At 35.6% G+C, this 23,947-nt stretch overlaps 1 protein-coding gene across 1 annotated transcript in view; it reads right to left on the reverse strand.

The window, feature by feature from the left end:
• Positions 1-922: 922 nt before the first annotated feature.
• Positions 923-23,947, reverse strand: part of UBQLN1 (ubiquilin 1) — a 53,508-nt gene continuing 30,483 nt past the window's right edge. The window contains exons 2-11 of the mRNA XM_052644505.1: positions 23,731-23,882; positions 22,213-22,328; positions 16,795-17,057; positions 16,053-16,211; positions 15,648-15,882; positions 9,039-9,181; positions 6,030-6,113; positions 4,703-4,818; positions 4,296-4,464; positions 923-2,916 (exon numbers count right to left, since the gene is read on the reverse strand). Coding sequence (XP_052500465.1) covers positions 2,764-2,916; positions 4,296-4,464; positions 4,703-4,818; positions 6,030-6,113; positions 9,039-9,181; positions 15,648-15,882; positions 16,053-16,211; positions 16,795-17,057; positions 22,213-22,328; positions 23,731-23,882 — 1,590 coding nt within the window. The 3' untranslated portion in view covers positions 923-2,763. The remainder of the gene's footprint in view (positions 2,917-4,295; positions 4,465-4,702; positions 4,819-6,029; positions 6,114-9,038; positions 9,182-15,647; positions 15,883-16,052; positions 16,212-16,794; positions 17,058-22,212; positions 22,329-23,730; positions 23,883-23,947) is intronic.

Below are 23,947 nucleotides of genomic sequence, written 5' to 3' on the forward strand. Positions count from 1 at the left end.
AATAGGACAAAGCTGTATTATAAAGGTTTCCTTAATGCAGGACTTACTGACTTAATTAACATGTTTAATGTTAAGAGAGGAAGTATAATATGCACGTTATTTCTCTGCCTTAACAATATAAATTTGTTTTGCACAAGGACACAGACATGTGCTCCAGCTTCACTTTTATCACTAATGTTAGTAACATTTTTATCGGTTCTATTTTGTTGTAATTTGTCTACTAAATTAACATGGCAATAATGTTTCTCAAACAAAAAACTCCTTTCATGACTACATTTAGGCCAAGTCTGAAACACTAATTCTGAATACATAGAGGCCAGTTGTCATTTATCTCATTTGCTAAAATTTGTGTAGGATCACAAGTATTCCACTTGGGAAATAAAATCCTGAAATGTTATTTTCACCACCAACCCAATATGAGAACAATTTAAGTCTACAGTATTTTAGGAGGGTTTTTTGGTTTGTTTTTAAGGCTTTGGAGAATTTTAAGTATCTTAAACTCCTTAAAAGATATTTCAATCTAAGATGAACATATCAGAAACAAACAGCAACAAAAAATCACACCAGGGCAACAACTAAAAGGTTCTTTAGAATCACCTAGGTAGGTGTGCCAAACAGGCCTCACCACCACTTTCAGTCATGATGCCCTGACTCCAAATAACTAGTCAAGAACCAAAAAGAGCAAGCAAAAGCCCAAGTTACCTGATGTCCCAGTTGGTTCTCTTTCTAACACACAATATAGTATATACACACAGAATTTAACTGAGGAAACAAAAAAGTTAATGAAAAATAATCTCAAGTGTAGGAAAATCTGGGGGGGGAGTCAATCAATTCCAGTAGTCTTTAAAAGACATGATTACCGAAAGTAAATTGAAGACATCTTTTTCTTTCTACAAAAAAGGCAAGACAAACAAGTGTAAAAGCTAGAGATTTATTGTTATTTTGTGATTAATAAATTGTCAAACTGGTTATGACACTACCCCACACTGTATACCACCAATTGCTAGTACAGAAGTTTTAAAACCATACTGAGGCATAAGGCAGAGAGAGCAGAGACGCACAAATATCATCCTTAACGAGTTCCTCTTAGTCATGCCTCCATCTTCATTAACCTTTGTACCTGTTTTATTCCAGGGGTCAGTGTCAAAACAGTGCACGAAATGGTGGGCAACCTGCCTCTTCACCTTTTTTAATAGCAAGCAACTTACAGAAGTAATGGAATTCAACTTGTATTTCCCTTGATTTTACTGGTCTGAATTAATTTTAGTTACTTTAACATTTTAATTTCCCTTAACTGTACATGAGAGAATATAATGACCTAAGAGAATACTGAACCAGAGTCAACCAAATATATTACTGACCCCAAAGTTAGGTTTTAATTGGTCCTAAAGGAATGTACCACCCCAATAGTTTGAGTTAGGCAAACAGAATTTCCTTGGGGAGGGAAGAAAAAAGCTGTAGAACAGCCAAACGTACTCAACATTGTTAAAACGGCTCTTTGTTTTCACCCCTGAATGATACTTCTTTACTACACTATATGCACAGAAATCCTAACAGAATCTTGGTTGCCAGTATTATTTAGGCTGGCCCAATCCAGGACAGAACCCCACCCCACCCCCAAAATTCCCCTTCTCTCAGGCTCTGAAAAGCACAATATTTAACTATTTCTTAATAGAACTACCAAAACACTTCAGAAACAAGTGGCTCACAAATCATTTTAAATTCGTGTATTGCCTGTGCATGAGAAAACTGATAAACCCCGAAGATAGTTCTATTTTTATATGGCGATTAAAAATAACTGAAACATCAAGACACTTTCAGTGAAAGCAACATTTCAATTACAAATTGTAATGCCTGTTAAAACTACCTATGGGAGAAGCTGAAAGTCCTAGGCAAATGCACTTTGGGGTTATACTACAGTGCTCCTTCAGTCTGCACAAAGATTAAGGTAATTTACAGTCAATCTGTGAATGCTGAGACAATGTTACATCATCTTGTCTGTACAATTAATACGTCCTTAAAGAGACAATCAGAATCAGTTTTTCTACTGTATTTTCAAAAAGCCTCACTAACCAGTACTTTTGCTGAGATGTTCATCAAAGATGCTGTAAGATTCTACACAATTAAGAAATACTCTGCTTTGAACTATTTCCTTATCTTTATTTTTTCCATTACAGATGTTTTGCTCAGATGATCTACTGTAGTATGTTTCTAGAGATGCTGTCCCAAATGTGCATACATACATTGTATACAAATAAAGCAAAAACTGTCAGTAGTATAAATCTTACAGCATTTTTGTTTGCAAAAATACATGCCAAAGTCACAATAAGCAATGTTGTATCACAAATTATAAAGCGCAAATGATTTGCTTCTTTTTAATGCTTTTATTCTACATAAATTACTACCAGAGACTAATGTTTAAAAAGCAAATAAACTGGACAGATGCAGGACAAAAATCTGTTCACCCAACTATAAAAGGTGATATGTTTTTTAAAAATTACAATAAATGCAGAAGTGTTTGACGCATGCAGTAGCCTTAAATGAAAAAGCATTGATTCCCACTGTTCCAGGAAAACAAAAAACAAACAAACACAGTGAAACCCACACATCTTACTGCACTCCACCTTAAAATGTATCATATATTGGGTTTGTTTATAACAGCACAGAATTCCAAGAGTCAAAATGAAATAAAGCGGGTATTTTAAAGATTTAAGAGCCGTTATCAAAAATAAATTACATTTTTTTCAAGATACAGAAATGCTGCTATGATGGCTGAGAGCCCAGTAACCTTTCAATAGCCGCATTGATATCACCTCCTGTGGCTATTAGCGCTTGCAAGTTTGCTTCACGGTTCAAAAATCCCATTGCACTGAGCTGTTCCAGTTGCTGCTGAAATCTAACTTCTGGATTCTGTAGCTGTTAAACAAAAACAAACAAACCAAAGCTCTAAGGAAAATCAGTCCATGTCACACCTAAATAATCTTTAAAAATTTTAATTGCTTTTTAATATTTGCTAATCTATCAAGCGATATACAACCACTGGCCTCTCTTGAAACATATTCAACATATTTAAAAGTCTAATTAGTACTTTATTTACAGAGGGAACCCAGCCTGGTGCTCTGTTACAACTTAATACAGGTGGGAGGCAGGCTCAAGAGAGGGGGGATATACATACAATTATCACTGATTCGTATTGTTATACAACAGAAACCAACACAACATTGTAAAGCAATTATCATCCGATTAAAAAATTCAAGAAACTAAAAATATATAAATAACGGAAAAATAAAATACTATTATTAAAAAAATAATTTTTTAAAAAGTTTTGGAGCTATCAACCAGTTGGGTAATTGTAAAAGCCAGTGTCTTCATGTACAAAATTCTAAAGTTCTAATCTAATGAGGCTTAGAATGTCTTTAATTTCTGTATCAGCCAGTAAAGTCTTCAGAAAAAAGTTCCAGTTTCAGATGTACATACTATACTCCTCATTTTTCAGCTGCATCTCCTTTTCAGAAATGATGTACTACAGAAATACATAAATGATCACTCAATTCTGGGCAACATGATAATGGTGAAGTCTATAGATTGTTCAACTTAGATAACAATTCTGCCCAATACCTGAAATTGCTTTTTCGTATTAATTCGAAGAACATTTACTGAGCCAGCAAGTCATGCTAGTTATCAGGAATACAAATCCTCATGTAAGATAAAACTCTGACCTGTTTATAGTATTGAATAAGGCTTAAAATAAAAAACTATGCTGTATTTTCACCATGTAGTAGTTTGAGCACAATCTACTGTAACAGGTTTGAATTTGCAATCATCTGTAAAAATGGCATATTCTTAGTAAATAAATGATTCTAGATGCAAGAACATTAGTAGTTCACATTTTTTAGCCATATTTGTGAGGTGTATATATGTAACACAAGTTACCATAGGAAGCAGTAGCAGGTGGGGTGAAGTACTTACAACTTTAAGCCAAAATACAAAGAGCAGATAGAATATAGTTGTTCAGGAAGTATTTGGAATAATCAGTTTCTATTCCTCCCTGACAAACTTTTATAAAATATAATCTATTTCAGTTTTCTAACACGGACTCCACAAAAGAATGCATTTTAAAAAGCATTTCCTTTAATGTCTAATATAGTACTAAGGTTAATCATTATAATGCCTATTTTTTAGAATCAATATAATTAAGAACAAACTTTTCATTACAAGCTAAGCCCCTAAAGATGACCACTTTCTTTACTTTTTTGAAATTTCTACCATTAAGAAGAGCAGAAAAGAACCATTACCTGAGGATTCACTCCAGCAAGAGCCTGCAGCATTTGTTGAATAAACTGCTGATGTCCAGGTTCGGTGGTTCCTACTGTGGGACTTGGGTTTTCACTAGATGTAGAAGTAGAGCCATTGGTTCCTGAAGAGCCTCCAGTACTTCCTAATGCCCCCAGGCCAGGAGTAAACCTAGAGAAAGCACCAACTGTTAGTAAATCTAAACTCCTAAAAATAAGAGGCCAGACCAGGCTGGCTAACAGCAAATTAATATAATGTTAGCTAAGTTATTTTCTTAAAAGAAGCATTTTTCACTTTGAAAACTCTCTTACAAACAATCTCAACCCAAAAAAAGAATGGCCATTAAATCTGAAATTCTCAGAGAAAGTAACCACTGTGCACTTTCACAATCTTTTCCAAATAAGCCTACCCTGGGATGAGGCCGGGGGCTTCAGTTGCTAAGGTCTGTAAACCCTGCTGAATCTGTAATAAGGCCTGCATTGCTCTAGGGTTTGACATTGCAGATAACGTATCAGGATTCTGCATCTAAGGAAGAAAGAAAGCCAGGGGTTACAAGGGAATTAAAATTAGTGAAGGTAAAATGGAAATGTTTTCTTTGCTATGCTTCTTGAGAAAATCTAAAACCTTACTCCTAGACACTGGTAATCTGTAATTTCTTTCCCAATATAAACACAAGCACCTCCCTTTAGACAGCAATCTCATGTGCGAATCATCACTTGACCTCCCAAGTTCATAGTGAAAACCATTTTTCAAAATGAAACACAATCAGGAGCTCCTCTTGAAGCCATAGTTGTTCCTCGTCTTCCAACAGATAAAAAGCGTTGTTTCTAAGAGACGACCTCCAAATGCACAGTTTATATCACATGGTAATATGGTGAAAGTCACATATTCCTCCTTGACCAAGTGTTAATCTGTTGCTGATGGAACAATTTTACCAATCAGATACACTCTAAGACAATAGTTCCAAAACTGAAGTTAACACATGTGGTGGTTCAGCTTCGCTACTTCCGAATATACACCACCTGACTAACCAAAAAAGATAGGCCTACATCATTACAATAAACCGAAGACACTGACTAACCTTAGACAATGGTTTATAGGTCAGAGGATCATTTGGATAATATTTAAAAGCCCTCCCTAGAACTACCAGTTTCAAAACACCAAGACTGACTCTTTTCTTTTTAAATAGTAACATACCATGGCAATCTCAAGTACTTTTTAATTGAAATAACTTCCTTATTATGACAAGACTGACAATTTTAATCTTGCTAATTCCAAGTTTGAGGAATGAGATCTACCCCTTGGAAAACAGGCATTCTATTAATTTGGAGGAATTAAAACATTACAGAGAAACCAAACAAGTAAAGGGTAGCTCTCTTCCTGTTACTGGAGATTAGTTAAACCATAAAGCATAACATGACACAATGAAGCACTTCAAAGTTAGTAAAGTGAAAGGAAATGGTTTATGATATTAACAAAGCATTCTAAATCCTAAAAATCCTCAAAAGCAAAAACCAAATGGTCCTTTCCTCAGAATTTATATTTTTAAAAATAGAAGCAAAAGGTCAGCAGTGAAATGGGGCTCAGTTAAAAATCAAGCTGAATTCTCTGCAAATTGACAGCAGACTCTATTCTACATTTTGCTATCAGCCAGAGAAAAAGCAAGGAAAATGTTTACCATCAAACTTTTTCAAGCAAATCATTACCGAAGACAGCTAGCATCTTTTCTTACTCACTTGTTGAAGGAAAGTTGGGAGCTGTTGTCTCATTTGTTCTTGAAGCTGAGGATTTCCAGCAAATAGGGGATTATTCAGCATCATCTATGGGGCAAGTGTTCAAACAATTTTAACTGGAAATATCTGAAACAAGTAATGTACCTTGTTTAATAGTCTATCTTCCCCTCCAGTGCCTAAACTGGCACTTCACAGGGAGGAAGGTAGAACATGAATAAAAAAGGGAAGATATTGTCCACAAGAGGGATCTCCAGAAAAAACAAAAATGAGGCATCTTCTCTCTCAATGAGTATGGTGATTATGATAATGTCATGTGATATCCTAAAAAATAAAAGCAATCATTTTCTTAGGCTTTTCCTTGAGTAAAGGTGAATATTTGCCCTTGAAAGAAAAATGGGAGTAACTGAAATTCATGAAGATACATTTTCTGCTACACTCACAGAATAAACGTAAGCGTCAATACATGGAACTATACATGGCTTGCACAGACACCTCAACACACAAGTGGCAAGCACAGAGAAAATCCAGATCTGGAACAACTATATCTACCTGCCTACTGCAAAAGAGCTAATATTAGGTCCAGAAAAATAACACTGCAGAACAGCAACCAACTTGCCAGAGAAATGGAGCTGCCAGGTGAAAATCAGCCTAGGAATAGAACCGATAGATCTCTGGGGATAAAGTATTAAAATGCTTTAATAAGACCTAAACGATGTAAATCATTTGAGAACACCAAAATTAGCCTCTGTATTTCACCTCACTACCACCAGAGATGGAAAAAATGGCATGGCTAACCTTCAAATGGGTGAGTTAAATGAGTTAAAAAGTCAGAGTCAGGGCCAATATTAATGGGCCAATTAATACTAAAAATAAGATTACAATACACAATAGCATAACCAGAAACTAGTAAATTCTCATAGCTTCAAAAAAGACTAATTTTATATCAGTTTCCCCAAACAGAGTGAAAAGTCAACTAACAATGATTTACTGATAGCCTATTTACCAGTCCACATCCAAAGTCTGGTGGGGGAGCGGTGTGGAGGATGATCCCTGCCCTCAAGTATTAATAATTAACTACTGTGAGAGTAATTACATGTTAATTGCTAAAATTAGAGAGAATTCCTCCCTCCCTCCCTCAGTTTATCTACTGTTGCAAAGTAGATTTAATTTCAACAAAATAAGACAGGAAGAAGTCAGACAAGTTTTATGAATATACAGCATTTATTTTGAAGTGACCAGTAAGTTCACAGTAAATAAAGTAAAATCTACTTGAGACCAACAAACCTGCTTTTTTAATGGCTCCAGTCAATAAAGTTATCACATTTATCTTTTAGGATTCATGTTATTTGAAAAAGTGTGTCAACTTAAGCTGATTCATACTTTTTCAGAAAATTGTTATCACATTTGATTCAGATTTTTCTCCTAACTTACCTGATTGTATAAACAGTTTTTACAATCAGACCTTTTTGAATACCTAAAAATGAAAATTAGAATAGAGAAACTACAAACTTTAATACACTGGTAACCAAAATACATTGTAAATGTTTCTAACAATTATCTATCAATACTGTAAAAGCCAACTCACATCTAGCTTACTTTTGTTTCAACCTTTTGCTTTAAAGTAAAAAAAGCAACATACCAAAGTGCTCAAGTCACTTTACAAATGTAAAATTGTTAGTTTAAATGGCTGGGAATGTGCTTGTTAGAGTCAAAATTTTAAAGCAAGATGCACATTTAATGATTATTAAATAGGCAAATATGTATTTAAAACCATACAAACAGGATCACTCTGATACATATTTTCCACATTTATTTTAAAGTGCTATCATCACAGTAAGCTGAAGCATTTAATACTAATAACTCAATTTTCTAATGAATAAAACAATATTTCATAAAGTATACCTACAATATACAAATTAAAAGTATATAAAAATGTACCTAAAAAAATCTTTATTTCCAATTTTACAAATTTTAAGAGAATAGAAGTTATTACTGAGGGTTGTTAACTCAAACATATCTGCTATATACTTGAATCAACATGGTTCCAGATTTTAGAAATGTAAAAACTAGCTCATTTGATATAATGAAAAAAGTGATTTAACTTTAAGAGCTTTTAAAATTTTGGAGATGGAGAGAGATTACAGGAAACTATTTTAAATTCCCAACATTCCACAGAAACCATTTTAATAAACAGCAAATATAAATTATAGACGATCAAGGTTTAGTTCATATTCTCTAAGGTTTTTCAAGCCCAATGGTTCTTAACTTATGGGTACATTAGAATCACTTAGGGAACTTGGAAAAAAAAAAAATCCAATACAGTTATATCAAACTGTCTGAGAGTGGGGCTAAAAAACAGTTTTTTTATCTTAAAATTTCCGAAGTTATCCTAAACATTCAGCTAGGGTTGAGATTCACTTATTTTTTGGTTATGTCTCTTCTGAAACAAGTTAGAAAATAATTACTTGATGAAGGACCAGTGTACTAACTTTGGATGGAGCTCTATAGTAGAAAGAATGAGAATACTGATCCCACAAATCTCTCTGCCCATACTGAACAATTTCAGGCTATTTTATAACTGCCATTTTGAACATGACTAACACTCAGAATCTGTGTGATCTAATAAATAAAAGTCTTTCAAATGTATTAACACTTCTTAATCACTTTCAAGATTTACATTACGCTAAAGAGTACTAATTCTGAAGCACTATTTTGAAGAATAGGCTTCAAAAGGGAGAGTAATCAGAAACTTTTCTATTCATCTCCTACATGAACGTATGTAGATATAAAGTAAACCTGAACTTCTTTCTACCCAGTGGACAGAGGAAATGAAGCTGTTTTAATTATATTATGAAGTATTAATTTACTGTAAAGAAACAAACTGTCCAAAAAATTGGGAGATGCAATTTGCTTCTCTAGTGTATTAAGGCAGCACACACAAAACAAATGTGCCAAAATCACAATGATTGGTTAGGCCATTTCGATACACAGTGCTCACAATTGTAAACTCACCTGTGCAGCAAGGTCAGGGTTCTGGCTTAGTGACTGCATCATGCTTCTCATGTAGGGGGCAGACAACATGTTTTGCATAAGTTGTGGGTTTTCAGTTATTTGCTGCAACAAGCTCTGCATTCCTGGTGTGTTGAACATACTAGCTGGAAGTTTTTTATAAAAGAAGACATTTTATCAAGGGAAAGATAAATAAACAAAACAAAGTTTTAAAACAATAATTTTGGCAATTTTAGACAAACATACCTATTAGTTATCAACTGAATTAAAGAATTTTTTAAACTAAGATCTCTAAAACTACATACTCAAAGTATACCAATTAAGGAGGGTTTACTGACTTTAAAGATTCTAGTTGCACTTACATGAAAATCACACCTTATGGAAAGGCTAAGTTCTAAAAAATCAATTTAAGGCAAAATTTACTACTGAAAAATCTCATTAAGTGAAAATGTCTGAGCCAACTTTTCCTCCAGAATCGCTTAACTAGAATCATTCAGCACTCAGTATGTTCCCACCTAAAAGAGAAGGGAGCCTTCTCACCCAGGCCTCTATGACATTTTCACTGAATCCTGGCACTCAATGAATTCAACCCCAAATTAAGGGGCCTTCTTCATACTTCAGTTTCCCCATCTGCAAAATGTAGATACTTGCTACTATTATTATTATTATTTTTTGTAGAGAGCTATAGCTAAATTTATGTGAATTCCATATTCTCTAGAAATTAATCTGTTCAACATATATCCACTTGCCAACTAGATAAACTCAAATATATTCTCAAACTTTTTCACTCCCCTTGTTCTTATTCTATTCAGTGCAGTTTAACAGGCTCAAAGCATTTGACTCTTCCCACTTAACTTTCTAGTTTATTATAATTCTGCAGTTTTTCTGTAGTAATTTTTGCTTTTCCTATTCTCTCACATTATTTCAATTTACGTTACTCCCCCACCCCCGCCACATTCCAGAGACTAAAGATATTCTAAGACAGTGGATAAACCTAGTCTGCAGGGCAAACACAGCATGTGACCTGTTTTTGTACAGCCCATGAGTTAAAAATGGTTTTTACACTTTTAAATGGTTAAAAAAATTTTTTTGTGTGAAATGTGAAAACTACGAGGTTCAAACTTCAAGTTCCATAAATAACATTTTATTGGGACACAGTCATGCTCCCTTATTTATTATCTATCTATAGCAGACAAAAAGTCTGGACAGAGGCACCATGTGGCACTGTCATACCCTACACAGCTGTTGGATGAACCACAAATCAGTGACTCAGTTATACCTTATGCCCCATGAATTACTGTAGCAAAAAAAAAAAAAAAAAATTTTTTTTCCACACACACAAATTTTTTTTTTGAAACGTGAAAACCGTATGAAATTCAAACTTCAAGTTCCATAAATAACATTTTGTTGGGACACAGTCATGTTCCCTTATTTATTATTTATAGTAGACGAGAAGTTTGGACAGAGGCCCATGTGGCACTATCATACTCTACTCAGCTGTTGGGTGAACCACAAATCAGTAACTCAGTTATACCTTATGCCCCATGAATCACTGTAGCATACTGCTATTTCTATCTCATTATCAGTGTATACTATTTATGTCAGAACAAGAAGAAAAGGGGGAGAACTGGGACTATGCGTGCCTCCTTTTAAGGCACAGCAGAAGATGAATTATTTTATCAAATGAGGTGGCAAAACATATTACTATGCAATGATACTAAAATAATAAAATACACATCAACATTGTTAGACAAAGCACTACCACAGCAAAGCAAGTCAAAAAAATACAATTACTGAGGCTTCCCTGGTGGTCCAATAGTTAAGAGTCCCCTTACAATGCAGGGGACACTGGTTTGATCCTTGATCTGGGAAGACCTCACATGCCGCAGAGCAACTAAGCCCCTGCACCACAACTGCTGAGCCCACATGCCGCAACTACTGAAGATCATGTACCCTAAAGCCCACACTCTGCAATAAGGGAAGCCACCGCACCACTACTAGAGAGTAGCCCCCACTTGTCACAACTAGAGGAAGCCTGAGTGCAGCAACAAAGACCCAGCACAGCCAAAAGTAACTAAGTTAAAAAATAAAATATACTTATCTCATTAGAGCCAAATTTCTTCACAAAAATAAAAAATGAAAATAAAGCTGCAACCAAAGTTAGGTTCCTAAATGGTTTACTTGTTAGCCAAGCAAGGAAAGCAGCATACTAGTTATGATTAATTAGTATGGTTATTTAAATCTTGACTGCAGCACCCAGGGAAATGTGTGCTGGGAAAATAAACTTGTTTGAGGCTACTCGCCTTTCAAGGAGGACAATTTCTCAAAAGTGAGGGACATTGAGCTGTTAACTGATAATTTAAAAACACGAATTATTTTGAGTAGTATTCCTTGTTTCCTAATGAATAGATAGATAAATGTTACTGATACTGCTTAGTTCTTTTGTGAGGCAACAATGTCAAGATGGAAGTAACTAAAATTAGCTTCTATAAATAGTCTGCATGAAATAACAACAAGCAAAACTATTTTCAAAGTTAAGAGAACATTCATTTGGTACAACCTGAAGCAGAATCTACTAAGATGTGCTACATCTCATGATGATAAAAACACGTTAAGTATTAAAAGGATTAGTTGGACAAAGATATACTGCTTATAAAAATATAAGGTATTTAGACAATAGCTGATCCACTGATTCATCAGCAGGTACTCTGGAAAATATTTTGAACTGTAACATTACTCAATTGATAAAAGTTATCAATAATAAATTTCATTTCACTCTTGTGAACTTAGCTATAGTCAATTTGATGAACTTTTGTCAGAAATATCCTGACTTGCCCAAGCACATGGCAGTTTGATGGCTTAAGAGTAGTAGTTTTCTAGTTTTGTTTTTAAAAAGATACCATTTTATTGCAATTTTTTTTTTAAGCTCAGAGCTAAGACTGAAATTCTTCTGAACCACACAATCACCATTATCAAACACTATCATGACTTTGGAAATTGTCTTTTGCTAGAACCTGGTAATGTTTCTCAATGAATTCCCTAAATTAGAAAACAAAACAATATTTACATGTCAAACCCATACTGTGAAGTGCATTCAGACAAGTGAAACTGTTTGAATCACAAACAATGAAATGTCAAGCTGCTTTATACATTCTTGTGCTGTCAAGTTAAAACAACCAACAAGATCTCTTTTCACAGACTTGCAGTAAATATAGTTTTGAGCTTATATTATTGTTCCAGCAGCATTTTTTGGACCTTAGTGCAAGTACAAAGAAATTTCCATACTTTAAAATTCATTTCACTGTTTAAGTGAGGCACTATGACCTAATCTTCAACTGGAATTGATTAATCTGCAGTGACATGTTAAAAAACCAAGAAGACTCTAACAGAATCCTACAAATGCTTTCCAACTAATGAATATGCTATAGTCATATTTTGGAATCAATACATAATTGAAATGAAAAAAAGTAAAATCTCATTACTTATCAGTATTAATAGATGAACATTTACAAATGATTCACAGCTGACGAAAGGAAACACTGTGAACTTTAATTACGCAAAATGTTATCCCTAAAAAGAATTTCATTCCTGTGATTAGGGAATGTGTAAAACAATATAATCCATCACCGATTCAGTGGACCTGAGTTTGAGCAAACCCGAGGAGTTGGTGAAGGACAGGGAAGCTTCGTGTGCTGCAGTCCATGGGGTTTCAAAGAGTCAGACATGACTGTGTGACTGAACAACAAAAATAGTATTATACCCAATTATTAGATTTTTAATTCCATCAATAAAAGAACTTGTGGAGATTGGTCTTCTAACACTCTTTTTTTTTGTTGTTTTTTTTGGGCCATGCTGCATGGCCAGTTTTCTGACCAGGGATCAAACTCATGCCCTATGCAATGAAAGCAAGGAGTCATAATCACTGGGATCACCAGGGAATTCCCTTCTCTTCTTAATAAAATAGTCTTGATTTTTGGTTCTTGGACTGCAAAGCCTAAAGTATTATTATCCCTTTGCAAGAAAAATTTGCTGACTCTTGCAAACAATTTCCTCAGTTTCCAGAGTGAGTGCTTACAGGGCAAAAGAAGAGTAAAGAATTTCACCTTTCGGGTATATGTGTGCTTAACTTCAAATAGTTGAGTAAAGGTCCTAATAGTATAAAAATATGCTAATAATGTTAGGCCATCATGGTACAATCACTATTCTGTTTCTTGTTTTGCTTTGATGGAAATATTAACATGAAATCTTAAATAGCATATCAAGCCATTAAATTAAAAAGTTGAGTAAAAAGTTATAAGACCATTTTGTTTGTAAGACAAATTTGTTAGACACCATGCTACAATTAAAAATAATTTGTCTATCAGCTGGGAAACCTTATTAAACCTTTGTCTCTGCTCTTAGACCTCTAAAATGTGAAGGAAGCATCTCTCTCAAAAGTTTATCAGTAAAAATCAAATAAGCATTTGATAAAATCAGAATAGGATAGTATTCTCCTTGTTTTAAACATGGTTTATTTGGATTTTTAGACTTAACTTTGGATATTTAGACATGACCTGTATGCAGGTCAAGAAGCAACAGTTAGAACTGGACACAGGAGTACATTAAGGCTGTATACTGTCACCCTGCTTATTTAAGCTATATGCAGAGTATATTATGCAAAATGCCAGGCTGGATGAAGCACAAGCTGGAATCAAGATTGCTGGGAGGAATATCAATAACCTCAGACACACAGATGATACCACCCTTATGGCAGAAAGCAAAGAAGAACTAAAGAACCTCTTGATGAAAGTCAAAGAGGAGAGTGAAAAAGTTGGCTTAAAATTCAACATTCAGAAAATGAAGATCATGGCATCTGTTCCTAACACTTCATGGCAAATAGATGGGGAAACAATGGAAACAGTGACAGACTTTATTTAGGAGGGCTCCAAAATCACTGCAGATGGTGACTGCAGCCATGAAATTAAGACACTTGCTCCTTGGAAGAAAAGCTATGACCAACCTAGACAGCATGTTAAAAAGCAAAGTCAATCCTAAAGGAAGTCAGTCCTGAATATTCATTGGAAGAACTGATGCCGAACCTGAAACTCCAATACTTTGGCCACCTGATGCGTAGAACTGACTCACTGGAAAAGACCCTGATGCTGGGAAAGATTGAAGGCAGAAGAAGGGGACAACAGAGGATGAGACGGCTGGATGGCATCACCGACTGGATGGACATGAGTTTGAGCAGGCTTTAGGAACTGGTGATGGACAGGGAAGCCTGGTGTGCTGCAGTCCATGGGGGTCACAAAGAGTCGGACACAACTGAGCGACTGAACTAAGACTTACCACAGTAGTCATTTTGCAATACAAATACTGTATCATTTCCCTTTACACCTGACACCTGAAGCTAATATAATGTTTTATGTCAATAATACCTCAATTTTTAAAAATGGCATTATTTAAATTTTTACAAAACTACTTTGTAGGTAGTTTTGTAAAAATTTGTAGGTAGGGCTACCTAGTGGCTCAGTTGGTAAAGAATCTGTCTACAATGCAGGGGACCCAGGTTTGATCCTTGGATCAGGAAGATCCCCTGGAGGAAGAAATGGCAACCCACTCCAGTACTCCTGCCTGGAGAATTCCATGAACAGAAGAGTCAAGCAAGTTACAGTTGATGGGATCACAAACAGTCAGACACGACTGTGCAACTTTCACTTTCACTTTATATTTTATCAAAAAACGTCATTATACTCACTGTATTCTATAAAAGAATATATACTTCTGGGACCATTCTGATTATTGACTTTCAGTAAAGAATTTTTTTAAATTCCTTATACAGCATCTCATCTTTCCAGTTTCACTGCCAAAACACAGTTATCTTTTAAAATATACCCAATCACTTTCATCTGAGGGAAGTGGCCTCATGCTTTCATTTCTTCTCATTTAATTGCTAAGTATTAAGACTAAAATAATCATTCTAGCTACTGATTTTGGACCTAATACTTAGCATGTAAATATCTGAATAACTGAAAAGGATAGCCACTTATTGAACCTAGTCTACAAAAAAATGACTGAAAGTAAATTCCTAACCTGTTTACACTTCAGAATCTCTAGCATTGTTACACACACACATCTTAAACTCCACTGTGGCAGATTCTGAATCACAGGTCTGAGGTTAAGACTTAGAAAGCTAACTTTTAAAACAAAGCCAGCAGGTGCTCTGATGCTACTAAGTTTAGCCCTGGTGTCAGGACTGGATACCCACTGAGTCCTATAAAAGAACACAAAACTGGACTAAAGCCAAGGAAAATGTGCCCACTGATTGAGTAACAGCTAACTGTGCTGCCCCTACAGTTCACTTTCCCTAAGCTGTTGAAAGGAGACAATCCACTTCTCCCAAGCCATCTTATGAGAAGACAAAACCACAAAACTGCCTCGGGAAATCTTTGGTAACCTCTTGAACTACAATGCACACAAGTTAATACTCATCATTACATATTTAAAGCATCCTTAAGAAAAAAAAAAAAGCATCTTACAACATGAAAAGGTAGTTCATAAAAGTTGTTCCTCGAACACACACAAAAGCATACAGGATAAGGAGAGAAGAGGCATCAGTTGTTGCGAGCATACCTCCTACTCCAGGCCCCGAGCTTGGCGCAGCAGAACTCGGCCCCGCAGTACCACTGGCAGCACTGCCACTAGTGCCCCCCACTGTGCTGCTGGTGCCACTGGAACCTGATGAACTCTGAGCAGCCTGGGGAGCCCAAGGATTGGGTAATGGATCTCTATTTTCTGTACGGGAAGGCTGACTACCTTCACCTGACGATGTATTGCTCACTAATGAAGCAAATGGATTACCACCAAACTGTAATAAAAGACAAAAAATCATAAAGAACAAGTTTTTGTCTTAAATAACAGATATAGAAATCTTTGTTAATGAAAACTGCATTTTTGTATACAAAAACAACACTCAATCATAGATGTATTTGTGTTAAAACAGGAGCCTTGCCCTGAAGCACAGAGCAGTGGCATTACCTGTTCTTGTGCAGCACTCAGCATGGGTTCCTGAATATCTGTGTACATGCGCCGCAAAGCATTGTATCCCCCTGGGATGCTTTCCAGGTTGCTCAAGGCGCGGTCCTGGTTTCTCATCATTTCCTGCATCATTGCTGGATTTCTAGCAAGTTCCAATGTCTAAGAAAAAGATTTCCAGAGGGAGGTAAAAGATGCTGAGATTAACTGTCAGAGCTAATTTTCTAAGTTTTCTAATTCTCTGAATTAGCAATCTTCAATACTTAAATTAGAAAAGTACTGTGAATTGGGGAGAATGGATATACGTATATGTATGGCTGAGTCCTTTTGCTGTTCACCTAAAACCATCACAACATTGTAAATTAACTATACTCCAAAACAAAATGTTTTGGGTGTTAAAAAAATTAAAATATTTTTTTTTAAAAAGAAAATGATTGTGAATAGTTCCTGCTGAAAAGCACCTCAAAAACCAAGCTAACATTCAAAAAACATGAAGAGAGAAACACTGTGCTCTGCAGGAATGTCCATCTCTTGAACTGGACTCTTTGTTCCTTAGATCTGCAAAACAACTGTTTATAAAAAAAACCTTTAAAATACAGCTCAAAATTCAAAGTTCAGTTGTGTTTTCCTGAACAAGGATTAGGGTTTATTTTTTTTAGCTTATGTATTTGGCAAGCTCTTTAAATACAGAAAATTAGAAAAAATAAGTATATAATTTCTTAACTAAATGAAACTATTCACATACTTGTCTCATAATATCTGGATTATTCAGCATATGGCTAATTTCTGGATTTCTCTGTATCAACTGTTGCATTTGTGGATTGGCCATAATTAACTGCCTCATCAGGTCAGGATTTGAAAGCATGCTCTGAACAAAGGGATTCTCCATGATCTGGACCATCATTTCAGGATTGGACATAAGTTGCCGCTGCATCTGGCTCTGTAGTTCAGAGAAGTTGGTAGTATTCAAACCCAAGCTACTCAGACCTGCAAGTCCTCCAAGTCCACCTAAGAGAATAAAGGGAAAAAACACAAATGAAATTTTATCATTAATATGACTGTGCTAAAATATGAAGATGAAGCAAAAATATTAACTGAATCAATAGCCTATTAACAGAAAACCATTCAGCTTAAAGCAAAATTAGATTTCCTATTACTTTCATAAGTACATGTTTAATTTCTATAATTGAGACTAGTAATAAACGTGTTCACTATGACATTTAAATAATAAAACCAAATAAACATATATTTCCTATGCACAGTATAATACAAAAACATTATTTGGTTGTTTGTTGCACCTGGTTCCAGGCACAAAGCTCTTAAAACCCTTAGAATTTCCTGACAGAAGGGAATGTCTTTTGTTATCTGTAACAAATCCCTCTAGATCATACCTCATTTATGTTAATGATATTACTTAAGATGGGGCCCCCAGATAGCCTCAGAATGTGGTGGTTGCCAGAAAGATCATGTGATTTTTTTGAGAGTTGGAACATTCAGCCCATTCACCAACTTCCAGGGCTAGAATAGGATCTAGAGATGGAATTCTGTGAAACTCTTGTGCAAAGAGATTCACAAACTTCTGAGTTGGTGAACAAATTTACATTGTATGAGGGTGACATGCCCAGAGAGGGCAAAGAAGCTCTGTACTCTCCCCCCACACCCATACCTTGCCCTACGCTTCTCTCCCTCTTTCACTTATCTATTTCTGAGGTCTATCCTTTATAAAAAACTGGTAAATATTACGTGCAGTGTTTTCCTGAGTTCAGTGAGTCATCTGAGTAAATCATCAAACCTGATAAGGGGTTGTGGAAACCCCCAATTTACCACCTGTCAGTCAGAAGTACAGGTAGCCTAGGACTAGACTGGTATCTGAAGTAGGGGCAGTCACAGGGGACCAAGTCCTTTAACTTGCAGGATCTAACACTAACTCCAGGTGTTAGTGTCAGAACTGAACTACTGGATAGCCACCCAGGCAGTGTTGGAGAACTGGCTGGTATCAGAAAGAAAAAAAATCCCAGAATATGCCCACTAAAAGAAATGAAAAATATACAGTAGACTATATTTCTAATAATCTCTTTCCAGAAGACCAGCGGCTAGTTTAACAAGTAGAATTCACCGATGACTGGTTGGAACAGAGCTGCTGCCCATCATGGAAACAGATGTCTCTCTGAAGGAATTAAATCATGGAGAAACCTAACAGATTCAGGAGGGTGACTGTTTATTATAAAACTTTGTATATAACCAACCAAATGCATTCATTTCTCACTTACTGAGTACTGTGCTATATGTTGGGAATAAGGCGACAAGAAAGACAAGCATACCCTCAGAACTCAATCTGGTAGGAAAGACAAAATAAATGCAGAATAAGTATTTCAACAGAGACTGTCACAGAATATCATGATAATATATTAACAGTACCTTAATATATTAATAGATAATATATTAAAAGCAAAATGGCTACTTTTCCACAAAACGCCATTTAATGAATTTGGAAAATGAGTAAGTTGGCAAGAAGTAGGGAGAGCTGGGAGGATGATTTAATACTAGGCACAACAGACATTATCTATAAAAGCACAGATATCAATGTGAGAACTGATGCATTCTTAAACCACAAAAAATTCAGTATGACCAAAAGAGCAGACAACAGTGCTCACCAAACATCCCCTGCGCAGTCTCCTTTCCTTTTGGCAGTTGGACAGACTGCCATGTGACTAGTTAAGGCCAGAAGACTGTAAGAAATCGTATGTGTCACTTCTGGCCCAAGTTTAGAACATAAGGCTCAGCTTAAAACACTTTAGCTCTATCTTCTGCCATATTCCAAATGGTGCAGCTACAAGATAGTAGAATTCCATTAGTTTGAGTCCCTGAGGACTGTGTAGATGGAGGCCTCACTGACCAGTGAAACACACGAAGCATGAGCAAACTACTACATTTAGAATGGATAAACAAGGTCCTCATGTACAGCAGAGGAAACTATACTGAACATCTTGTGGAAAATCATAATGCAAAAGGATTTTCTTGAAATGTATATATGTGTATAACTGAGTCACTTTGCGGTACAGCAGATTGTCACACTGTAAAATCAACTATACTTCAGTAAAAAAAAAAGTCATGAAGAAAAGGCAACCCACTCCAGTATATTCTTGCCTGGAGAATTCCCATGGACAAAGGAGCCTGGTAGCCTACAGTCCATGGGGTCACAAGGAGTCGGATATGACTGAGCAACTAAGCAGACACATTACCACAGGACAGCCTATCCTAGTGTAACTTGTACAGAATGTTAAATGAAAATGGAGAGGCTACATCACAAAATCTTGATATATTTCAAATGCAAGATAGTTACTTAAGATATTTGTAATAACAGTGTGGAAATGACAGAGTAATAAACATTTTTAAAATTTGAGGAGCTACATCAAGGAAGTAGCAACAGAACAGAATCATTACATGGGGTGGGAGAGGAAAGATTTTATGGACCAAGAGACTTGGCTAGAGAGAGGTGGTAGTCTGAGACAAAATGATGAATTTATTTATTTGTTTTGTTCTTCTTTGCTTTCTAAGAAGGAACATACAGGCTAAGTACTCTTTAAGTACTCTAAGTACTTTAAGAGTAACATCAGGTAATATCATAGAGCTGAATACAAGGCATGGAGTTCAGAATTGATGCGGGTTTAGGTAAAGATTCGAGAGTTAACAATTTACAGTTAGGATATTGTCACTGGGGAAAACAGAATAAAAGAACAGAAAAAGAGAAGGCAGAACTTGGAGGAACAATACTAATTAAAGGAATAGGAAGAAGAGACCCACAAATGAGAGAGGAAAAAACCGGTCAGAAAATTAACCAGGGAAAAAGCATATCAAGAATTAAAGAAAAAAAATTTCAAGGAAAGACTGATAAGCATTAGAAGACAGCAATTTAGATTTTTAAACACTTTCAATCTAAGGATCTAAAAATCTAAAAAAGTGTCCATTAAATCTGGCAAGCTAAGAGGTCAATGGTGACTTTATCAAGGGAACTGGTGGGGGCAAGAAATAGAGCACAGCAAACTTAAGTGAAAGAGAAATACAGACAGAAAACAGAATACATCTTTTCCAAAAATAGCTGAGAAAGAAAAAGAAAGGTGGTAGTGGGATTCTGTTGCTTTTAAACATGCTGCAGATGCTGCTGCTACTGCTGCTGCTGCTAAGTCGCTTCAATTATGTCCGATTCTGTGCGACCCCATAGACGGCAGGCCACCAGGCTCCCCTGTCCCTGGGATTCTCCAGGCAAGAACACTGGAGTGGGTTGCCATTTCCTTCTCCAATGCATGAAAGTGAAAAGTGAAAGTGAAGTTGCTCAGTCGTGTCTGACTCTTAGCGACCCCATGGATGGCAGCCTACCAGGCTCCTCCATCCATGGGATTTTCCAGGCAAGAGTACTGGAGTGGGGTGCCATTGCCTTCTTCGTTTAAACATGGGACAGACCTTAAGGAAAACACACAGCTAAAAAAAAGCCAAATAGACAGGGTAAACTGAATAACTGATGCAGAAAAGTAACTAAGATAGGAGGGGATGGGAATGAAATAAGCAGCAAAGGGACAAATTAACTAAAAGCTTCTGTGGGTTTTAATTTCTTTGCCTATAAAATGAGAGAAGAGGGACTTCCCTAGTGGTCCAGTGGTTAAAACTCCATGCTTCCAATGCAGGGGCCCCAAGTTCACTCCCTGGTCAGGGAACTAGATCCCACATGTCCCAACTACCAGTTAACATGCCACATCTAAGACCCAGCACAGCCAAATAAATAATATTAAAAAAAAAAAAAATTGAGGGAAGAGACTTACCTCAATAATACACTAAATAATTTCATCCTAATCTTTCTAGATTGTTCCTGTTAATCAATTTTCCATCTAAAACTCAAATTTAGCCCAAGATGTGTTTAAATCAAACATTAAAAAGAGAGAGAGAGAATGTGAATCAATGCCATGCCCTAAATGTTGTTTCCAACATAACTGGTATCAATAAATTATTAAAAAACTTTTTCTGGAAGTGAAAGAAAATATGAGCCTCGATACATGAAAACTGTATAAGGATTCATTACACAACTTATGATGTCATTATTCACATTTTGCTCTGTCAGGTTTTTATTCCAACCTTGTGTATATTATAAACTCACATTTATTATCGTAAAATTTTTAACGACGCATCGTGAAATTCTGAGTGAAGAATTAATAGCTGAATTTTACACAGATACTTTCTCTGAATGTCCAAGTGATATACATGCTACCGTCTCAGATGATGACAGTTCTTTAGAATACAGTTCTGATTCGGAAGATGTGAATATTAGACCAACAAAAAGAAAACTTTAGTGACTGATTCTGATACAGAAAGTGAAAATAAAACTCATGGTGCTAGAAAAGACTTCACAGGTGTGTCAGGTGTAACTACTCAATGCAATAAACTGCAAAGTATTAGTAAAATAACAGAACTAATTTTTGGCTACCCAAAATAAAAACTGCTGGTCACAGGTGTTAGTTTCTGCCAAAGTTCCCCCAGTCAATAATGAGATAAAATGTCATTTCAAGGTATTATACTTGTCATACAACTTAGGAACTAAAAGAAGCACTAAGCCATTTATCTATCTAGTTCAACTTCTGTTAGCTTCAGATCACTCCATTCCCCAACTAAACCTTCCTAAGAACCTCAGTGTAAAAACTAATATAAGAAAAGTAGTTTTGGCTGATGCAGAAGATCCTTAACCACTGGGCTTGCATCAGGCCTTTCTGTGTGAGTTTAGAACAGTTAGAAAATCACTAATGCAATCTGATCCTTTCATTTTACAAAGGAGAAAACTGTATTCAAGGGGTTAGCTTATGATCAACAACTAGCTAATCTTTTCCAGAGTCAATTATGTGGTGGTCAAATCAGGTACACATACAGTATATCTCTCTCATTATTAAAAAGAAATGTGCCACTTACTGATCACTTATTATATATTAATGTAACCTAAGCAAGCACATCTGTATCTTCAAATATCCCCTTAATAACTACAGTTATAGAAATAACCTAGACAAGTTTTTGTCATTGCTAAAGTGACTTAATGTTTAACTGTCATCTTACTTAAAACTATCCTGGGAAAAAGGAAATTTGCTTATTTTTATCCCTATGCAAAATGACTAAAAATACTTACCTAAACCAAAAGGGCTGCTAGTGGCAGAACCAGATGTGGAGTTACTACTAGGAGCTGATGATGTGGTGGCACTGGTTCCACTGGCATTTGTTTGTTGAGCTGAATGATCCTGAGGCCTATGAAAAATAATTTACACCATAATATAAACATTTGAGCAAATTATTTTCAAAAGGAGCTCTGAAATTCCAATAGGTACAAATAAAGATTTTAAACCAACTCAAATTATCATAAAGTATATATGCTGAGATAATTAAGCACAAGGAACATGAATATAAACAAATATAGTAAAATCCCATGAAATCCAAACTATACTTCAATTGCCCCTCAAGTACTGCGGCTGCTGCTGCTAAGTCACTTCAGTCGTGTCTGACTCTGTGCGACCCCATAGACGGCAGCCCACCAGGCTCCTCATCCCTGGGATTCTCCAGGCAGGAACACTGGAGTGGGTTGCCATTTCCTTCTCCAATGCATGAAAGTGGAAAGTGAAAGTGAGGTCACTCAGTTGTATCCGACTCTTAGCAACCCCATGGACTGCAGCCCACCAGGCTCCTCCGTCCATGGGATTTGCCAGGCAAGAGTACTGGAGTGGGTTGCCATTGCCTTCTCCACCTCAAGTACACTTGTAAATATTTCATAAAAAATTCATCAACATAAAAAATGTCATAAACATTTCAATCATATTGATTGATTGTGTAAGAGAGGGAGATAGATCACCTCACAGAAAAGAATTAATGACTGATCACAATCACAAAGCCTGATTATAAAAGCAATTTTTAATCTATCTCCTAAGTTCTTAAGGACTAGGGAGCAGTTTTACTCAGAACTAAAAATGTTGAAAGTAAAAAAAGAGACTTGACCAAAGAAGGCTGCAAAATCAATACAAATAATAACTCATTATTACTTAATATCAAGCAAAAAAATAAGGAGAGTTTATTAGAAACCCTTTCCGTCTGACACCAGTTAAGAGTTCTGAATCTCTCTTAATCTGAATGATGATAAAATATCATATCCAAGTAAGTCTAAGGAAGCTCTAGGAGCTCTTTCACTAAGTAGAAAATAATTCTAAATGAAAAGAAAATATACCAATTTAATGGGTGATATTTTTTCTTATTGGTACACAAATAAAAGTATCTCTTAAGAACTGAATAGTGCCTTAGATTTAATGAAATATGGTTACTAATTTGTGGTTTGCAAAGAAGATGAGTCACACTTCTAATCTTTGTCCAAAAATCTGAGACCAAAAAACACAGCTCAAAACATTAATTTGCTTATTCTGTAATTCAAGTAATATAATGATGATAATGAACATGTTAAAATATCAAATGTTTCAGTATTAGCATTACTGAATCATACTGGCTTTTTAAAAAATATCTGGTTATCAACAGCAGCAAATCAATGAATTTTAATCTATTTACACATTAATGACAGCAATCATTTAACGGCAAGACTAGTTATTTTTAAAAGGGAATTATAAACATTTATTCATGGTTTACAGCTAAAATGTTTCTAAAAACTTACCTGTTTTGTGTTTTGATGACAAGGTGAACAGTAAGTCCATCGTGAATTCCATGCTGACTCAAAGTATCTTGATCTTTTAAAATTTTTCCAGCAAATATCAACACAAGTTGGTCGGTATGTGATTTGAAACGTTTAGAGATTTCTTCCTTGAACTAAGTAAGAATAAAATAAATATGTATTACAGATGTTTACATAGCATCATCTAGTCTAGTTTCTA

This window comes from Budorcas taxicolor, chromosome 8, assembly GCF_023091745.1.
Source record: "Budorcas taxicolor isolate Tak-1 chromosome 8, Takin1.1, whole genome shotgun sequence".
NCBI classification, from domain to species: domain Eukaryota; kingdom Metazoa; phylum Chordata; class Mammalia; order Artiodactyla; family Bovidae; genus Budorcas; species Budorcas taxicolor.